Here is a 21832-nt window from a genome sequence, read left to right as displayed (position 1 = left end):
CACATTTTCACTCCTTTCTAAAAGAGCTGTGCTCTTTACTAAGTAAAGGACAATGTTAGTCCTTGGAACTATTGATATTCTTCTAACAGGAAGGAAAGCATTGATAAGCAAAGGCACACCAGATACCCAAGYGAGATGACATAATTATTATTCATTATTAATGAAGCTATTGCCTCATTCACATGAAATAAAGAGCACTTAATACCCTATTTACCTCATCTTCCCATCAATACATGCCTTCTAGAATGGGATATTTTATGTCCTCTCTTGGGACAACTGTTTACATAGAATCCACTAGTCAGAAGTTTCASTTCAGTTTGACTTTGCCTTGTCTTTGGCTTTAGCTCTCTTGATTTTATAATCTGGGTGCACATCACATGATCACATGATGATATTTTAACACATTAACCTGTGTATCCAACAAGAATCACAATACTCAACTTAAGAATAACAGGAACAACAAGCCAACTTAGATATGAAAGGTTTTCTTCTGCTTGCCAGTTATTTARAAAGAAAAGCAGCATTTGGACTGGAGCAGGACTGGCTGGTGGTCAGCATAAAATGTGTTAGTGGAGTAGCTCATACACACAGCACACACTCCCTTTTCAGTTCAACTWCTGCCACATTTTTTGTGCCATGTTTAAAATTTTCATCCTGCTGGGAAGAGTTGAGGGCTGGTTTTATAAGATGTGTACAYGGCAAGGGATTCCCATTCTAGGTTGTTTTAAAAGCTTAAGAACCAGGTATCTGCCCCAGAAGTGCCTTAAATAGGATGGGCAATACCTCCCAGGGGACCTTTGGAGGGACCTGCATTGACACTGTGAGAGCAGGCAGTGACAGCAGTCCTGAGTTTCGGAGAAAGGAGGCAACAAGGGTCTGGGAGGAAGGAAAAGATGTGAGGAGGCATCTCTAGGGAAGGATAAGGAACCAGTGGCAGCAGTGATACGCCATATCTGATAATGTCTGACAACGGTCTCCAGCAAGACTGGACCACAAGAAGGACAACTTTGTCCTAAGTGCTGCCAGATCCTGAAAGGTAACAAATGCACACATACTCTGCTGTCTCTAAGAAGCACTTCAGGTGATCCTGAAGGATCAGAGCTGATTAAGTGTAACTTAATAGTGCAACTGTTTAAATTAAAGAAGTCAAAAATATTAGAAGAAAATTGGATATAAAATCAACTGCTTTCTGCCTTWCTGCCTTTTAATTTTGGGGTGGTTTCACATAAATGCCTCTGGATTGCACTGTCTTAAATGTCAGTTTTGCAGCAATGCTTCAATGAAGAGGTGACAAATACTAGATTGCTGCATCGTGAGACTCATCTACAAGTGAGGTATCCAATAAATGAAGATATAAATTGATGTGAAATTAAAATATCACAAAAAAAAGATTTTTAAAAAGTAGAGAAATTAAAAGAAAAACCAAACCAATAGGTAAAAAACCCTTCGGAGATCTGGAAATAACTTGTGGCAGCATAACCAGGAGCAGCTTTGTACTTTGTTTTCACCTTATGAAGATTGTGGTCAATAGCATCTAATGCAGAAAACAAGCCCAAGGCATGGGTGATAGCCAGTTTTTGTAAATGGGAAGTAGAAAGGAAGATTGTTTAGGAAGCCTCTTTTAGCAGGACTTTCCAKCTACAAAGGAAGCAAGGAGACAGGCCATCAGAGAGATCTGTACATCAACCAGGGATGTGTGTAATCATAGAGAAGCAACCAGGGATGTGTGCAATCACAGAGAACCATTACTCACAGCTCCCCCTTCCCACCTACTGGCAAATGAGAAGCAATTCAGGCACTAAGCASAGCTACCTCATGACAGTCTAAAATATTATACCTAGGTTCCCAAAGCAGAGGGGTGTGGGTCTCAAGCCCAGTTATGGTTTAGCCAAGGTTGTGCCTTTCCCAGCAAAAGTACCACACATGCAGCAGGATTAAAAAAAATTATGATGAGCTTTTTTTTTTWTWATTTATTTTTTCAATACAAAAATAGAGTTAAACAATATATAATTAAATTGTTGGGGTTTTTTGCTTTTTTATCTCCCTTTTGATTTATCAGCATGTCTGCATGGGCTGTTCAGGAGAGCACTGCTATGGCACATGAACTTGTACCACACTGACTTGGTGAAATCTGGCTTCATCCTGACCACTGAATATCTACCAGCAATTCACTGCTGCTCACAAATCAGGGCCTGACCAACACACTGCTAGAACCAGTGGCTTCTAAAGTTTGGTTCAACAGAATTTTAAGACAGCAACATATATATATATTCACCTTCCAGGAACACAGCTTACTAAAATGCTAATGTATTCAACAATAATAATTGGTTTGATAGAACCTAGACTCAGAGAGGGAAGCATTAAAACACAGAAAATGGCTCAGGAAACAGTAAATAAAACACAGAAAATAGGTCAGTGTGTGGCCAGGAAGACAGGTGACAGGAAGTGACTCATCTGCCCCTTGACTGTACAAAGTATTCAAAAAGTAGGTTAGCCCAGCAGACCGTCACTGCCATAGTGCTTTAAATTCTCCAATCACTGCACTATTGTAGCACTCAAAAAAAACATTACAACTTGTGATTATTTGTGGGGGAAGTGGSTATATGGTATATAAAGGGAAAGGGAAGAAGTTAGTGATATTCCCTGCCAAAACACTGATAAATGGGTTCTGTAGCAATGGCAACAGTGAGGGAGAGAATAAATCAGCAGCAGGTATCATTTTCTTATTACTGTGTGTTCCTCATTTATCTTGAATGCTCTGAATTTGTGCTATGAATCAGAAGCAGTACCACAACAGTGGTATTTCAACTGGTCCGGTAGAGAAAAATCTCAGCAGTATCTGCTTTTCCAAATTTATTCTTTGTTTATTTACCCCACATACTTGGGTGAGTAGGACCTGTTTGTAGAGAGTTCAAAAAGAAAAGAGTATATCCAAGTGGTAGCTAGCAACCCAACCACGCCCTTTCCAAGAAGTCTGGCAGGTCTCCAGGGCATTATCAAACTTGTCCTACTGTGCTCAAACATACTGTTTTGAGGGATGCAAGCTTGGCTTGCAACTCAGTAAAGAGAGGTGCTAAAACGTGGGAATTCTTAGGTTCTCAGATGTCCTCAGCAAGAAGTGCTTCAAACCTGTATCACATYCTTATTTCCACTACTCCCAGATATYSTGAGACCATTCACTACTATTTCTTCTTGAAGAGGCCAATTTACAGCCAAGAATATGAGAGATTAAGACACAAGAGCAAAATWTTAATTACACTGCACCTTACACAAGTCTTACTGTTTTAAGCTTCAGCTGTTTTCAGGACATCTGCCAAMCAGGCCTTACAAACAGAACACAAAACCAAGAACTTTCTCAAAAACARCATAAGCATGGAGAAGTAAATTTTGGCCTTAACTTTCAACTCAATTTTGTGCCACCATGATTCCACTGATTTCAAGCAAGTTCTAATTTCCACTGGGCAGCTGCAGAAAAGCCAATCAGCCTCCCATAAAAGAATATTTAGGAAAAGGTGCTGCAGTTCTTGGGAGAAGCTCATCACATAACCTCACACAGCAAATTACATTAGATGAGGCCCTAGCTACTGTTCTATAGGGATGTAATAAATAAAAGAGTAGTTCCAGCATAGGTAGATGAAATTCCTCTTGACTGATTTATCATTTTGCATGGGRAAAAAAGCTCATTCTGCTTGGCTGGAATGTGACAGCTATGTTCTGGCTTTGCATTAGCCAACCAGTAACATCCATCAAACCAAAGAGGATTTCTGACTACAAATGGGACCACAATGCAAGTGGCTGATGCAAAAAATTCAAGTAGGAAGACCATCACAAATGTTGAGAGCTCCAGAATTCTTGAGCCTTCTCAAGTTCCAGCACAGACACAGCATTCTGTAGGAAACTTCTAATTTTCRTGGTCATGGGTGCATGCCACCCTCACCCTGGCAGAGGTTTGAGAAGGAACATGGTGGRGTGATTCTGTGGTTTGGGATGGAGGTGGATAAATTCCACTTGTTTTGGTTGATGTTATGCCTCCAGTGGAGGAACCACCATATAATCAGTCAGGAGAGCAATGTTCCTATCCTTTTGTCAAACTCTTAACAGTATGCCAATTACCATCCTTAGTGTTGTCATGATTTCACCGTACCACTCTGAAGTACTTGGGCCTCACACTCCCTCCCTCATTTCTCTGAAATTCTGCAGTATTTTAACTCACTTGGTTTCAAGGGAGCTACTTGTAAACAAACCAAGAGAGAATCAGATCTATCTGCTAGCAAGTCTCCCAAGGGCTTTACTGTGCCRTAAGCAACCACTCTATTCTCTGTTTACCTTGCAGGTAATAACAAGAATATTCTGTGGAGAATTCAAATACAGAAGAAACATACCAGGCAAGTCACTAGAAGAAAATTAAGGCTTACCTTTCTCTGTAAACATGTAATGCATTAGTAGATTAACTTCCCATTAGACAAATGAATGACACAGGATGCACCATGCYACAGAAGACAAACTACATATCAGATGCAGTAAAACTCTAATCATAATTAAAATATCCAAGGAAACATTATCTGASTCAGAACCAAGCTACACTAGGGAAGCTCTTCACTCTGCTGCTAGGTTTGAAGTGCAGTTTATATGGCAGGCCTTAATGCCCACATTTAAGTTACCCTGGTTACTGACGACTCCCATTCAATCACCTGAAATTCSTTGTCTCTGCAGTGGAGAACCGTGTGTTTATTAGAGGTGGGTTTTGAMAAAGTGACCCAGAATATAGACACAGATACCCGAACCAGTGTGTTTAAAACTGAAATTAAAAAACAGAAATGAAAAGCTCTCAATCTGTGTCTTCAGCATCAAATCTGTGACAAGAAGCACAATGTTCAAGATGAAGCAAAATTGTCATGATACTGGTAATACAAAAATACCTGCCCTAGCATGATAACAGATCACCAAAGGGGTAACTATGCTGAGACAAACAGCATATATAGATGAACAAAATATAATGACATGGCTTGAGCACCATCATTTTTCTGAAGCAGCACAGTCACTTGGAAGGACAAYCTGAATCATGTGTAGTTCAAACTGTTACATGAAATGAAGGAAAAAGTCAATTAAGCCTGCTCTTCTGAAAGATCACTCTTTCTGGACACATGAACATGACTATTCAAGTCTTTAGGGTTCRTCAAAACAGTGAACTGAGAGAAATGGTCCTGGGAAGAGTTTAGAAAACTAAAAGCCAAATTGGGCCTGCAGCACATGCAGTCCTTACTTATGTAAAGTATATGGCTGTACATTCACAGGTCCAGGATGATTCTATGAAATTATTTGAAAACCATGGATACAACTGATAGAAGGGTGAAGATTCAGAAGAACATTGGGAGGATGTACATGTTAAGTGCTTGGATTTTTCTTAACCTCTTCATCCCAATCAAAATCTAATGCAGCATCATCTAACTCTGCTATGGAGAAGAGAGATGTCTTCGCGACCATGCTGGCTTTACTAGAATCTCCCAATGCAAAACTCTTCCTTTTGCTARGATTGCTCATGTGCACCTTCAGCARTGGGCTGTGACTTTCCTTGTTGGTGTCATTCTTAATGGCAGGTGAGGTTTCTGGTTTTGCCTCAGGACGTGAYACAAATGAGAACGACGATAGCTTGGCTAATGTGCTGGAGCGCACCTTCCCTGTGCTTGGGCCACCATGTTGCCCCTCTCCCTCCCTTTTCTTCTCAGTGGGYGGAGGTGACACAGCATCAAAACTGGCATCAGAGCATACTGTTGCACTTCCTCTGATCTCTTTCCTTAAGGCCTGGCTCTGTTGCTCTTCTTTCCCTTTATTATCAATTGATTGTTTTTCCAAACTACATTTTTCTAAGCGAGTCAATGTCATCTTGTTTTTCTCAGGTGGGSAGCCTTCTTCTGGCAGCTGCTCTCCCTGGAGCTGCTCTCCTGGCGTAAAAATAGTTTCACTCTGAAAAAGAGAAAATTCTTCATTTGTCTTCTCTGAAGAATGACCAAGCTTTGTCCTTGGTCTGAAAGAAAATTTAGCTAGTTTAGCAGCTGGGGGACTTTCACTTTCTTGCTCATGGGAACTTACTGCCTTYGTTTCCTTTGCTACTTGATCTTTACTTCTTTTTCTCATAGAAATTGCAGGTTTTGCTGCTACAGATACGCTGTTCTCTTCTTCCCCTAGCACAGAATCTGCACTGCTTGAAAGATCTGGCAGGCCAGAGGCAGGTAATACTGAAAGAGGGACCTTTGCCTCGGGGTCCTGTGTACTTGTAAAGAATCCATGTGATTTCTCCGTGTGCAGCCTCTGCCAGCTTTTAGAAGCATGATGCCTAATGACTGAATCCTGCACTCTTGGTGCTGCCTCTGCAATATTATCTTCTGAAGAAGAATGGTTGTGTTCTTCAGTCCTTTTCCTGCTTAACTTGGAAATTTTGTCCTGTTTTGAAGGAGYGTGCAGATCCACAGTTGCTAGTGACTCTCTTAATCCATTTTGCTTCCTTGGTATTGAAGCAGATCTTTCTTCAAAACAAGATGTTTTACCTGGGGTTTTTGAAGCCAAGTTCTTTGGAGATATCTTGGGCACCAGAGACCTCTTATGAGAATTTTCTTCAACATCAATGCCTGTCTCTTCCAGGCTGTCAAACCATGCCAGGGTGCTTGTATTTTTGTTATTGCCACGTGCTGGGTTGCACAAGGGTTCTAGATGAATTTCCCCTTCACAGCTGCCTTCAGGCAAAGGTGTCTGTGGCCCAGAGTTATCCTCTTCTTGATTTGAAGGTACTGACTGARACCTTTGCTTTGACTGCCCAAATGCATCCTCATTTGAGCATCTTGTGGCAGTACTGAAATTTGTCTCTTCAGGCTGCTGCTGGCATGAATTTTCCTTTTGCAATCTATACAATGAAAAAGAAAACAATAGTAAATTAATTTTCTTCCTTTTTCTTTTTTCATTGCATTAGTGATACATAATATGCATGACTGATGGAAAGCTCCAAATAATGTAGGTCACAAAAGTATRTTATGTTTCACATATAGCTCTGAAAGCTGGTGTCACAGTCTGTGATCTCTCAGCACCTTTGACAGTAMGAGGCAGAATTTGGTGTCCCCAGTAGAAGACAGGCAGATGGACAGAGAAAGCAACCACCTAAACTGAATTTCCTTGGGAAACCAAACAGAAAAAAAAGGAACTAAACAAACAGGTTTGTAATATTTGCAACCATTGCAAGAGGCCCTTACAGATTTTACATATTCTGTAAGTATATCTTCTAGAACAGAAACCTAGTCAAATCTTATCCTGTGYCAGGTAAAGCCTCTAATGAGTTATTGGAATGGAAAATCTAGGTATTACTTGGAATAGTGGTTGTTGTTTGGTTTYTCTCCTAATCACTATGGACTCAACATGTCAAAAACATCACAGAATGAAAGATCACTTATAAAAGATAATTATCACCATCTGTGGCTATCAGTATTCTCAGGGCCCTCCAAAACAACTAGGGTCCTAGAACGAGGATTGCCTCCAATCTCAGTAGAGCTGACATTCAGCTAATAAGCACATTATTTCCAAGGGAGACAGCATTCTGGTTTCTGCTAAACAGTGAGGCAAACCATGAGTGAAAAGCAGCCACATTCCATCCCAAAAGTGACTGCAGATGTCTAGAAGAAATGATTCTTCTGCATTATAAACAGTTTCTCTGCTGTGTGAGACAGATAGCTCTATATTGACAAGTATGTTTTAGAATAATTACTATAATTGTTCACTAACATGTTTATTCTTAATTTTTTAATGGAAGGTAGCAGAAATTATATGACTCAACAAGAAGGAAAGAGAGATATATGAYACATGCTTGTTTTATTGAAATAAAGTTTAGGGGGAATGCGTGGAACAAGTCTTCTAATACAGAATGAGTTGTTTTAAAAAGGACATTAATTTAGTATTCCCCAAGCTGCTTAAGAGAGAGAAGAAGAAATCAGCTTAATTTGCAGCAGAGGGCATTTGGTGGGATATTGGGAAAACCTTTATGAGCATTAGGTGAAGCAATCATGGAACAGACYATAAAATGGCAATAGAAAATCCTCATCATTAGAAGGGCTTCAGAGCAGATAATGTGAGCTCCTGCCAGGAAGGTCAAATGCAGATCTGATCCTGTCTTTGTATTTGATCTCCCATCCCATCCTACATTTCTATGATCCCTTATTTATGAACACCTCTGTTTTAAAACTAGCTTTTGTCTGTCTGTTAAAGATATCCCACTTTAAACTGTTTCTGTTGACTCTGTGGTTATTTAACACATCATTACTACAAGTTACAAAATAAGTCTCAAGAATATTCAAAGGAAAAGTGAATTCTCCCAGCTGTTTCCATTAATTTCAACAACATTAATCTTTTACCTTCCTTTAACAGTAAGAAAGTGTAAGTTTCTTTAGAGCCCAATCTCATTTCAGGGAAAAAATGTGGGTTGGGTTTTTTAAATTTTATTTCCTTCCAGTTCTAGGGTTTTGCTTTCAGGCTCAGTACTTTAAAAGTTTTCTATTAATAACAACAAATACTTTCCCAAAGATTATTCCACTAAGCTGAAAACTATAGATGAGACAGTGAAAACTACAGCRTGTAAAGAGGAAAAATCACTCAAAAGAACAGAACTTTGATTCAGGCTTACATTTTCCATTAACAGAAAGGGAAGGATCCTGACAAGCCCAACACAAAAGAAGGCTTAAAAAATCATGAAGCAGATCTGCTGTATTTTACCAAGTAAGTAAAAAAGGTTTTACAAAATTATTTGCTCAGCTACGGAATCTAGCATTTTGACTCTAAGAAGCACTTTTAAAACTTATCTGAGCACAATATTGAGATATTGTGAGTTGGGAACTGATTAAAATATTTGTAAATTCTATAACCCAGAAGGAGAAATGATCTTGTGATGATCTCAAAGTGGTACTTTAAAACAATCTCCCTGATTATCCATGTCCTCTAAAGGATGAGTCCTTCCCAATGTMAGACTATTTTTAGACCCTCTCCAGATATTATTGTGAAACAAATTCTGTTTCCTTTCTGAATTAGTTTGTTACTTTGTGAACTATAACCTGTCCAGTCTTTGTAGCTCTTTGTGCAGAAGATCTTTCAGCTCCAGCCGCTCCAATATGACTTCACATTGTGTTCGGTACTGCTCCATTGGATTTTCTGGAAATGAGGTGTGTAAGGCATTGATGCCTCCAAGAAGTGCACCCCCCTATGGCACAACAGAGATTAAAAAAAAATTAAATTGGAAACTACCTTTGTYATTCAGCACCAAATCTAAAGAGCAGGGACCATGCTATCTGAAAATCTCCCTTAGATATTTTAAAGCTTAAGGTRGCAAATATTTGCTAACTCTATCCACAGAAATAATCCTATTAAATCTGATCACACTGTCAAAGTTGATCATACACATAAGGCAACTACATGATCAAGCAGTTTACTCATACTRGTTTACTTTTATTGGTACATAGAATGGGAAGTCTGCCTAAACCTTGAGAACATCATGACTGAAAATGAAAATTAGGATTAAAAAATTTTCCCAAATACCTTGTAAAAATTTTGCCCATGTGAGGAACTTTTGTAACTGAAGAAGCTAGCAATTTTCATTAGCTTTGCCTAATTTCTTAAAGGAAAAGACCTAGGTAGTAAGGCTTGTCAACACAGGGTATATTGTTGGGCAGAAATATTTCTGAATAGCTCTTTAAGAATAATTTATTATTTGTGAACAATTCCAATGAATTCTAAGTGATTTTAATGCGGGACAATTTTTGTTGCACCTTGTGAAAATGAAGTAGGTTTTATTTGGAACAGAGCATCTGCACAGTGATTTGTTCCACAACAAATAATCTAGAATAGCTCTCTAGTTAATTGCTCTTTGGAAAAAAAAAAAACCACCTCACACCACAAACCCTCTATTTTGCCACAGATTAGTTAGCATTTACCACTGCTACCTAATCTATACAGCTTAATACAGCTAATGAACAAGATGTGTATCAAGTGCCATGGGCACAATAGCAAAAGTCAATGTAGTCTCTAAATCCAGAAATTGCTACCTACAGCATCACATGGATTACACGTTTTCAGTTGTGGTAATTTCCAGTTCTCCCATTTTGCAATGTTAAGATTTTATAATAAAAAAAAACATTACTTTGAAAAACATCATTYTGTGGCTATATAAAGCTCTCTAAAACTACACAGTGCTAAAAATAAGGCTGTCCATGCAACCTTTAATRCATCCTACTGAAGTTACCACTTGGRGTTTTTTTGACCCATCACTTCATGATAAATCTGTTCCATATAGAGGCAGCAGTCTGTTGTCATGGAAAAGGTTGCAGCAGAACCTCTCTGCTGTATTTGCTTCAGGTACTGGAAGGTTCATAGGAAATGAGGTARGGACTCATTCTTTTGGTTAGAATGATTAAAAGCAGACAAGGAGAACGAGATTCCATCTCTGATGCTAAGTTCCAGTTCTCGTGATTCASAAACAGCCAGTCAAGAAAAAGAAGACAATAAATCTTTAAATGGGATCCTGATGTGGTGTGTGCACAGAAGGAAATTGCAGACAACAGGAAATGTGCTCRAACACTCTAAGTGCTACTAGTCTGAACCTGGGGCCCCAACCATCTCTCAGAGGGTCTGCTCTAGTGGACAATTTCTTCTGGACTGTGTGTAATTCAGCTCTGGATCATAGGAGTACCACCATCCCATCACTTCACAAGGACTGCCTGAAGACAGGTGAATTGATAATTCTGAAATACTCAAGTCCACTGGAGATGAATTCCAAAGAAAAATACAGTAAGAAACTGAGAATATTACCTTTAGAACAGCAGGTAGTAAACAAAACATTGAACAAAACACTGGCAAAAGATAGTTGATCTCCGATTGGGTACTGTCAACCTGTGACCTAAGGACCCAGTGGAGAAAAAGAGGACTACATGGTTATATGTAGCCTGAGATATACAGCCATGGGGGACAATAAGGTCTTGCCCTCACTGACCTTTCAGTCCTTTTCTTGGCCATCACAAAGAGCTTCTTTTAAAYACTGTGTGTGTATGTGAAATTCTAAGAGAATTTAAGATATCTCTGAGGTTTCACTCCTGTGCTGGTGCTCATGTCTCTGAGATACCTGCCCCTCTGAGATTCTGAGATATCATTTTGAGTAGAGGAAGGAAACCATTTGACAAAACCACTGTAAACTGCAGAGTATCTAAAACTGAGACAGTACTACAGGAAAAGTCATTGGAAAGGTGTAAAATRCCTAGGAATGGGAAGACAAAGTAAWAAAGGCATAAAAGGAGAGACTGGAAAGAGAATAAAACAAGGATGGAAACACAACTACAAGAAGGAGGAAGACAATGTTAACAAGAGAAAATAAGGCAATGAAARGATCAAGCTGGAGGGATTGAATATGCTTACAAAGTAGAAAAGATAAATATAAAGGTGAATTAGAGGATGAAACAAACAAAAAACTTCAAAGAACTAGGTTGGTGATGAAAATGTGATAGTCTTCCTTCCCARGAGAGCTCCCAAGAAATATCCAAACAGTCACAGGAGAACTGTGAACTTTAATTTTATACTGGCAAGAACATGATTTAATGTACAAGTTGCAAAGACAACAGTGTTAAACGTCGAGTTTGCTGAGCCAAAAAGRTGTCAGCCAGTCCTTCAAGAATGATACTGGCACTTCCTCATTTACAGACTGACAATTAGGCAGCAAACACAGGATGTATCTTACAGAATGTTGTGGGGTTTTTTTCTAAAGAAGAATCCATTTCTGAAAATAAACTTTTGCATGCTACTTCTATCTTTTTTTTTTTTAATAAAACAAATAAATCACATCCTTCAAAAAGAAACTACCTCAGTGATCATTTACACTTTCTAGGAGAAAAGTAAAATCTGACCTTAAACAGCAAATCTCAAATTTGCATTTTCCTAGCAAAAATGAACACGTTTGCTACTTGCTCATAAGAAGCTAAGAGTGAAGCAATGATGGTAAGCATACAAAATACTCCCAGGTAATCTTCTGCACTTGTAATTCAGGCAAATTTCTCACTGACTCTTATTAGAAAAAGCTTGTTACWCAATGTAGTGGCTTCACCCTGGACAGGTCAACCTGCAGCCCCTGAGGGCAGGACTGTATGAAAATGAAAAAGTGACCCACAGTTAAAACAATTCTTTTATATTTACTCGTGCTGATCAGGTAAAGACACACAGGGGACAATGCACATTATTATTATTTACATCCATTTCATTTTTTGATGTGTTACCAGACAAAAATGAAAAGAAAATAGCATTTCAGAGTTCTTATATTCAAAACCACACTGCTTTGAAACCAMTGTCCCATCAATTTTCCATCTAGTTAATTACAGGTTTAATTACAGTTAATGAAGACTTACGTGGCATCTTCTTCAGTTTCAACAGCTTCATATTTTAACTCTGATGCAGTGCTGTCATTGAAAAGCTGAGCTYTTCAAAACAGTGCAAGATGAATTGCAGAAGACAGCAAAATAATCTTTTCCTACTTAATAAGGTCAGGCCCTGTAGTGTTTTTGAGATGAATTCCATTTGCAACRTTGTGCAATAGATTATCTGTGGCACAAACTGCAATTAGTCTCTCAACACTCACTGAAAGGACAAGAGAGATCACAAGTGCCTACCCGACAGACGTGACTTTGTGCATCTATCCTGAAGAGCTTTGTCTCCAAAAAATAGGAGCATATCTACTCCTGCAAAGGTCTTCCAGGCCCATTGAACTAATGGGTGCTATATAAAACTGTTTTAATTGCAAAATATTCAAATCAACCTATACAGAAACATATGAAATGCCATTTTGGATCAGACCAGTCAGCTGCATAGCAGAGTACACCATCTCTGACTGAGCCAAACCCAAATATTTCAGATGTGCTAAAAACCCCATGCATAAAACTTTGGATAATCTGCTTATGGTAATTTTTTTTTCTACTCTGAAGCATGAAGATTCATTTCTCTCAAAAATATTCTGTCTGAAGGAATAGTTTCTATATTATTTTCCACACTTCTACTAAAAAAACCCTTCCATTGCATTCACATTTCTTTTACTCRTTCTAAATGTGCTGCTTTTTCAACATTCTAGTAATACTACAGGAAACTAAAATCTAGCTTTCCACATTTTTTCAATGCCTTTTTGCACAGAGATGTTACATAAATTCATCTGATAACTGGAATGCATGATTTTCAGTCCAACCAAAGTTTTGGAATTGTAAGGTTTCTAAGAATAAAATTAGTCTTCTAAATGTTTTTAGTTTTACTATAACTACCAACATAGCTAAAAATTATTTAATGGCAAAATAAATTTTAGGTCTTGGCAACTGCTTGAACTTGCTCCAAAATATTATTTGCTTTTCTCATACCTAATTAATGAGTGACTTCATAACATCATGGAAGAAAAACCCATCAGAGGCTATTAAACACAGTGATATATTCACAATTTCTGCCTCAAAACACCTTTAAAATGTAGATTACCAAAAGCCAATTGTGTGCCAAAACTTCACTTAGGGTGCAAAGTATATAGAAAAAAGATAACAGGCCTTTATCCTAATCCAGATTTTTCAGTATAATCTCTCTTTAAGTATTTTAACAATCAAGATGGACCAAAAAAGACTTGTCAAGGTTTCTGATTACCTACTTTGCATGAATCTATAAAATCCTTCCCTAAGAGAAGAAGAGAGCTGGCACATGTCTACATGTAAAATTGAATCCTTTAAATGGGGTATGGCAGCAATGGCAATGTGTTCAAGAAACCTTACCTGCATAGAAGATTCCATCACTGATACCACAGTTACAGCATCTTCCAAAGTCACAGTATCCCTAAACATCAATCGGGCATGAGCTATTGAAAATAAACAGGGGCAAGTGTTACTGAAGTAAAAAACAATTTTTTGTACTTAAAGGAACAAGGTGCTTCTTCAAATTTTTCAGCCCTCAAACACTTGTGACTGGGAATAACTTAAACATAAATATAATCATTTTGATTTCAGTGTCAATTTCAACATAAACTGGATGGACTAATTTTTCTAGTGAATAATAGGGTATAATTTTCAAACGGCAGTTACAGTGACAGAATAAAGATGCTCAAAATCCTACAATTAAAAAATGTAAAGTGCTGGATATCACAACAAAGATTGTGATATGAAGCATCTCTGTCTATATAGGCACATGTCATCATCATAAAGTGAAAAATAAGGTCTAATTTTCAACATAGGTCAGAAAAGAATTATTTCCTCTGGTCTGTGTCACAGATATAGTATTATTTAAAATGCTATTCTCTACAACACCATTATTTTTGTTTCCTTTCCTTTCTTCAATCAGCAAAATAAAACTGATTTTGTAAATAGATATAATGCAAACAATCACATGAAACCATTTTCCCAACTGGCCATGGAAATACACTCAGTTCTTACAGTTCTTATACAGCAACAGAAAARCAGGTTAGTTAATACTATTTAAATAATACTTTGAAAGAACAAAATCCTACTAAAATCCCCAGTCACGTGAACTGATAAGAAGGAAACAAATACTGAATGTGAAAATTACATGTGAATCTCAAAAMGTTAGGAATGACTTTTACTTAAAGGGAGAATGTCTTTCCCCCCAAATGGAGAACAAATCATAAACATCTAAAGTAGGAGGCAAAACACTGCCATTTCTGCTTGCTATACAAAATACAGTACATTCTTTTAAATTCATCCTGAAAATATTTGATATGYCATTTTATAAAATAAAACCATGTTAAGACAGAGACATACTGCTTCCTTTGGGGTTTTTTCTTATAAATGGAACATTACTTGAACTCGGAATTGGAAGTTTTTGAGCTGTATTGAAAAGTACAGACTTGATCACTAATACTTCAGGAAATAAAAAAAAGTTGTATGTTATATTATATATAGTTACTATATAATATGTAATATATAATTAATATATAATATATAATATATAATATATAATATATATAATATACTATATATAATATACTATATATAATATATAATATGTAATATATAATATGGTAGATATAATACACAATATAGGATATATAATATATAACATATAATATATATATAATATATAATGTATAATGTATAATATACAGATAATAGATAATAGATAATATATGTATTATAAAGTTATATTATGTTATATTCATTTTAGAATTATTGATATTTAAGAAAAAATATGCTAATTTCATTTTATATCAATTTCAGAGTAGAAGCAAATATTTGACTCAAATGAAACCAAGTAAATCGTGAGATTGCTTTTCATAAAGAAACACGATTTCTGAGATTTTTCTCTTGAATGTGACTTCTTCCAGTGGTTTTAATATTTATTATAAATATGAGAATGTCAAAATTAAAAATGGTTTTGATAGTCTAAATATAACACTATTTCTTTACATTCAGAATTCCCAACCCTCGGACTCCTTAGATGAGAAGGATAAAATAATACAAGAATCACCTATCCCTACCTCCATGGAAAAGGTGCTATTMTGCTTACTGGCTATAATTATCCTGTTCTATTCATTTCATAAAGGTTAATTGTTAGCCTAAAAATAAAAATGCCAGGGCCTTACCTTCTGCAAGCCGTATCAGACTCTCTAACAGGCGGATTGTGGTGCGGGCAGCATTCCTGCAGTCATTCTGACGCTGCATTTGATAGTAGCGAACAAGGATCAGGTTGCTCTCTTCAGACAATTTTGGCTGTATGCTTTTTATAAGACAGAAGTAGGTTTTCATCCTTTCCATGCTCCAGAGCTTTTCTGATTCACTCGGGCAACCTGCGTAACAACATCCTTGTCAGCAATTCTGTAACAACAGACATCAAGCTTCTTCCTAAGCTGTTTAATAGACAGGTGACTATGAAAGACACATTACTGTACTTTTGGGGCATTCTGGCTGGTGTGTACACTAGTCCTCAAAGACTTGGTCAAATTCCAATGCAGAGTTTTACACATCATCCRATCCCTCCCATAGCAAAATCCACAGTAAAGCCTCCAGTAATTTCTRTAGAACTGCTGTCAGCCTCACTGCCCACCAGATGGTACAGGCAGTGCCAASTGCTTTGGAACTCCTTAAAATGAAAAACGCTGCATGAGTGTATGAACCTCCCCCGGCTGTTTCACCTACTTTGTTGGAGCCAACAGCTACCTGACATACTCTGAATATTTTTTGTAGGGAAATATTTTGGAAAGGGAAGGAAGCTAGCTGAAGAAGTTTCCTCTAATCACTTCTTCCCTAAAGGGGATCAAAGCCATCTTCCTTGATGTGGATGGGGGAGGGACTGGTCAAAATCAAATCAAATCTTGCCTTCCCTAGCTCCAGAGCAGAAAGCTCCACATGGGGAGCGTTATCATTAATTCTTTGAACCCTGTAGCACCTGCATCTCTGATCTGTCCTGCCTGAACTAAGTCCCATTAACAGAAAGTACAATTACARGGCATGTAGGATCTGCAGAATAAACAGTGTAAAGGGGTGAGATGGAAACAATCCACTGACTTAGCAGCCTGGGCTGAAATCTCTCCTAAATTAACCCAGAGTGAAAGTAGACAGCTCTCAGCTCACCCCTCTTAATGAATTAGTGATCCCAGTCTTACTCCTACTTGAAGAACAACCATACAGCAGAAAATCACCATGACAAAAATGTAATCACTGATTAATTTTAAAGACTCAAGAAAAACACACAAAAAAAAAGTAGGGAAATTAAAAAAAAAACCAAAAAAACAAAAAAAACACCAAAACCAGAAACCAACCAAGCAAAAAAAAAAAACCCTAACAAAACACCTTATGATTTAAAAAGACTACTCTTACCTTTATTTTGCAAGATGAAGGATGAAATTATGTGGTCCCATTCCTCATTCTTTGTATCTAACAATACTAGGACCAGGTCAAATCTGCTCAAGAGGGGACTGCCAAGAGCTATGTTGACAGAGACAGATTCATTGGGGTCATAATGGCCTTTGGGGTTTGTTGCTGCCAGGATAGTTGTCCTCGTGTTAAGTTTGCACACCAAACTAGAGAAAAGTATGGTGAACATTATGGTTCAATTAMATTGGGTTGGGAAAATGATTCCAAAGTGTTTAAAAACTTTTGTAGTTTTATGCTATARAGAGCACATTTTATTTTGAAAGACCATAAGAGCTAAACAATGTACACAATTATTCTGTTAATATTTATTATATGTACAGCATTTTTCAGTCAGATAATAACAACAACTGATTGTAACAAAGAGAGACAGTGATATGGACACCAAAAGTCACCAATCAATATTGCCACAAATAATCTCTCTATATAGCTAGATTCTTAAATAGTGAAAACCAGCMCTAGTTTTCAGAAATAGTATAGAAACACTTTTGAATGCTGGAAAGTAACACTTTAGCTTAATTCACSTTTTAGCAGAGCAAAATAAAACACAAAACAGATGTATGTTTTATTTCTGTGTGTAAACATGAATATGAACCCAAGTAAACAGTGATGGCAGCCACATTAACTGAAACAGCCATTTTCCTCTTTTAACCATGATGTCCTAGCATGTGTTTGTAGATGTGGGGAAAGATTATTTTTACTCCAGTAGTCCAAATGCACTCCTTTTGGGTAAGGCAGAAGCAGAAGCATTCTAACTTTGGTTTGTCACTGAGCTATTTCTAGTCAGCTCCTGAGTAACTGCTGCCTGACAAAGTTCTTCTGTAACTGRGAGGAAGGACCACAGATCTTCCACTAGCTTATACCCAACAGAAAAAATTAACAACGTGCTTAACCTATGTGTGCTAAGTTACTACTCAAAAAATCCTCATTATATGTAGTCTTTAAAAGTGAGCAACTGAGCACAAATGCACAAGTTAGCAAACTGTGTTTGGGTCTTTCAAATTCAAGCAACTGCAACAAGGAACTGAAGCAAAGGCTGGTAATCACCCAGGTGAGAGCAAYGTGACCCTGAGATTAGCTGCATGGGTAAGAGCATGGTGCTAAAAACAYCAAAGTTGTGGGTTCAAYCCCMATGTAGGCCATTCACTTAAGAGTTGGACTTGATCCTTGAGGGTTGCTTTCAAATCAGAATATTCTGTGATTATTAGTCCACTGTCTGACAAGGAGGATGGAGATGCTCAGAACAAGGACAGGACACAATCAGTCAGAGAAGGCAAGATGTGATTGGAGCAAGAGATGAGTGGAAGGTGACAAGAAGGAATATGGAATGGGTGGTGCCTTTTGAGTAGCAGAGATTTCAGCCATACCAGATAGGAAATAATTTGGGCCTGGACAAGAGCTGCATTTAACTGACAAAATGAGATATGAGCTCAAATATCCAAGTGGTGGGCAGGGGTAGTGGGAAGAACAGCAGCCTTGAGCACGCACTACTTTGAAAAAAGAAAGGGAGGAACCTAAAGTAAGCAGATTATGCCACACCCAGCATATAAAATTCAGCAGCCTGGAAATCTCTTGGAAAATGCAGCAGCCTGGAAATCTCTTGGTGTGCTTTGGTTGCCAAGCAGTATGACTGGATTTGACAGGACAAAAGGATTCCTCGAACTGTGCAGGAGAGGCTCAGACTGGACATCAGGTAGAATTTCTTCATTGAAAGGGCAGTCAGGCATTGGAATGGGCTGCCCAGGGAGGTGGTGGAGTCACCATCCCTGGAGATGTTCAAGATATGACTGGACATGGCACTTAGTGCCATGGTCTAGTTGACAAGGTGGTGATTGGTCATAGGCAGGATTTGATGAGCTTCAAGGTCKTTTCCAAACTTAAYGATTCAGTGATTCTRTGATTCCAKAAAAATGAAGTCCCAYTTTCTGAGTTGCAACAAAAAAAGTCACAAAGCTCCTCCTTTCACATATGATTACTATGACCACTTGCAGCAAAGGACAGAAAAGCAATGCCAAGTCTTTGTAGGAAAGTGCCATGGCCTACAGCAGCGGACTGAAAACCCAGCAGTGAAGAGGGTATATATTCATTCTGATTGCTTTCAGCCTCTGGTCCAGTGCACTGTCCTTTGAAATACCAACTAATCTAGTTTAGAAATACTGCYGAGAGAAAAACTATCATGTACAATGAAGAAAACAGGTATTTTTAATCAGCWTCCCTCCAAAATGTAARTACAAGAGAAAAAATCCCATKTTGTTTTCYCACYTAAGTTAGCATGCCACTTACCCTGCCTTTGCAACACTGATGGTTTGTTGCTCCATTGCCTCATGGATGCTGGTTCTGTCATGTTCTTTGATACTATTGAACTCATCAATGCAACAAAGGCCTCCATCTGCAAACACCAGCGCTCCAGCTTCCAAATTCCACTCCCCAAATTCCTTCACAGCAGTCACCGTCAAACCTGAAGAATCAAATACTTCAGTCAGTCTCTTCCTCAAAATGCAGGAGTGAAGCAGAGTTAAAGAAAGGGACTGAGCAAAAGGACAGCAGGGAAGCTCCAYCATGTACCTCTACGACATAACTTAACTCACTTTACATCTACMAGCAAGCAATCCCACTGCTGTTGAGGTAGCTTAGCCTGGAGCTGTGAAGCAGATTCTGTTAAGCTTCTCGTGTTTGACTGTGACTTGTTTTAGGACTTTGTTAAATGAACAAAAGCATTTAGGGTATGAAGACTAGATCTGGCAGACCATACTGAAAACTGGGGCAAAGATTGTAAAATTATGGAACAGACTSAGGCAAGTGCTCCTCCTCATCAACTACAACAAACAGAGATTTTGGAGCTGCAAAACAAAGTTTGGAAAAWAACTCATTCAGTTGTCCTTTAACTCATGGCCCCAGAAAGTGGAGTCAAATTCTTCTTTTAAACTAAGGAAATTAAATTTTTTTATGAGATTTTGGTTTTCTCTAAGCATTAAGCAAAAATGAAAATCCAAAGATGCCCAAGGATGAAATGGGGGAAGAAATTTAAAAAAAAAGGTTTTCCAGGAAATCTACACATGATACAACAATGGGGTCATTTCCAACTGATGCCACTGATGGCAAGTCAAAAACTGCACAACTTTGGAAACAGCCACTCATTAGCAAGCATGTACAGCTCTTTCCAATCCTTAAATTCCCTATTTCCCAGCTTCTTCTCTATCTTTAGCCCTTCYTTTTCACTCCAGTGTTCAGCTCAAAATATCCTAGTAGTTGACAAGCTGCAACCAGCCTAAAATCTCCTGGAATTCTATGGCAAAACCTACACACGAATCCCCCCGCCTCGCCATTTGGTTCAAGGTTGCAGAGACCTCATCGCTGCGCAGCCCACCACAGCAACCTTTTGTTTACAAATGGCCAGCAAAAAGTTATTTGAATGATATAATTCCTGATAACATAACATGAACTTCAGCTTGTAGGAARGAATCTACTCCATCGCGTCCAATCTTTCTTGGTTTTCCTGGACTGTGTGCTGAACAACTTGGGCAGTCAATCATACAGCAGAATTATAGAAACACAAAGTATTAAGCAGAACTAGAGCATGGCTGAGCATTTATTTCTAAATCTTCTGTGGTGGGGGTACACAACTCGCACCCCACGGGTGTGGGCACTTTCTGCTTTCTCCCYGGAGCCGGGAGGGACATCACTGGCRCTGCAGTGCTGTGTCACTCTGCTCTGCGCTGTCCCCTGTGCATGGCAGCCATAAGATGGCCCCTGCTGCAGGCTCCMGCTGCCACACAAGGGCCTCTCACTGGCACTGCTGCTGCACTGGCAAAATGTCCTATGTCACAGCTCTTCAGGGCACCCAAGCCCTCTGCAAATAGGGGATGGGGATGGCTTCCTGACAGCAGAGCTCTGTGACAAGCACAGTTTGTTCCCAGCGCAGGAACAGGAGATAAAACCACCAAACAAAAYAKAACAAAAAAACAAAGAGCTGCAGTGGCCTCAGTCTGCAAGTGCCCCTTGGCACATGGTGAAGCTCCACAGGCACAATGGTTTAGCCTTAAGTAAATCACTGCTTTCATTCTTATTAGGGGATGTTGGAAGCTTAATGCACCTTTCTGTTTTGTTAGACTAGATTTGTGCATTCTGACAGCAAAAGTGCTTGTTCTGGGAGGTGCTGGGAACAATTTCATCATGCGTGCTGGACTGAGAGTAGTTTTTCACTCTTCCCAAGCAGCCAGTGTTGCCATTGCTGTTTATACAATACTGCACACCCATAGAATATAAAAAACCACTTAGGATTCTTTTAAACACTTGTGAATCTTTCCTTTTATAAMTAAGGTTAAATAAAACTTTAACTCTTGATTCAAGCAGTTTTTTTGTCTGTTGAGATAGAGTGCTTCTTAAACTTTTTGCATGAAGTAGATGGACAAAAGATTATGTTCTTTCCCTGTTCAACCCATGGTTCTAATTCAGTTATKATGTCTTGCCCTACTATTCTTCCMGCCTCAATTTTCAGCTTAGGACACTTTCCAAGCTGGATGTGGTTTTACATTGTTCACGACTTGCAGAGGATGAACATTTTGAAAAGCAATCAATTTCTTCTTCAGCTCATATGATTCACAACTTTAAATATAATACACTGACAAAAGAAGCATCTTCCACATGTGAATCTAAACTTTATCAATCTTTAACAAAATTAACTGGAGCAGGCAGGATAAATAGAGTCCCATGAGCTATTTGCCAGCAACTTAAATAAAGTCACATATTAGGATTTAAATTTTTCTTTCAAATAAAATTACTGCAAGGCAATAGCTTTCGAACTATTGCAGAGAGTCCCTCTTGGTTATTACTGGAGGTCTGACTAGTTGTGCGATAAGATCTTTCCTTCTGATTTTCCCTTTTCCCTTCGCCTGGATTTTAATCTTTTTAATGCATAC

The 21832-nt window shown here is 38.3% G+C and overlaps 1 protein-coding gene across 1 annotated transcript in view; it reads right to left on the bottom strand.

Moving 5' to 3' along the window:
- Nucleotides 1-4180: 4180 nt before the first annotated feature.
- MCM9 (minichromosome maintenance 9 homologous recombination repair factor) overlaps nt 4181-21832 on the bottom strand; it is a 47938-nt gene continuing 30286 nt past the window's right edge. The window contains exons 7-12 of the mRNA XM_057368979.1: nt 19197-19371; nt 16860-17062; nt 15626-15829; nt 13806-13888; nt 9087-9232; nt 4181-6898 (exon numbers count right to left, since the gene is read on the bottom strand). Of these exons, the coding sequence (XP_057224962.1) occupies nt 5386-6898; nt 9087-9232; nt 13806-13888; nt 15626-15829; nt 16860-17062; nt 19197-19371 (2324 nt within the window). The 3' untranslated portion in view covers nt 4181-5385. The remainder of the gene's footprint in view (nt 6899-9086; nt 9233-13805; nt 13889-15625; nt 15830-16859; nt 17063-19196; nt 19372-21832) is intronic.

The sequence above is a fragment of the Malurus melanocephalus genome, unplaced genomic scaffold, assembly GCF_030028575.1.
Source record: "Malurus melanocephalus ecotype Western Australia unplaced genomic scaffold, MMel_1.1 scaffold_100, whole genome shotgun sequence".
In the NCBI taxonomy this organism is placed as follows: Eukaryota; Metazoa; Chordata; class Aves; order Passeriformes; family Maluridae; genus Malurus; species Malurus melanocephalus.
The sequence above is the reverse complement of the archived record's forward strand: the minus strand, read 5'-3'. Positions and strand labels throughout refer to the sequence as shown.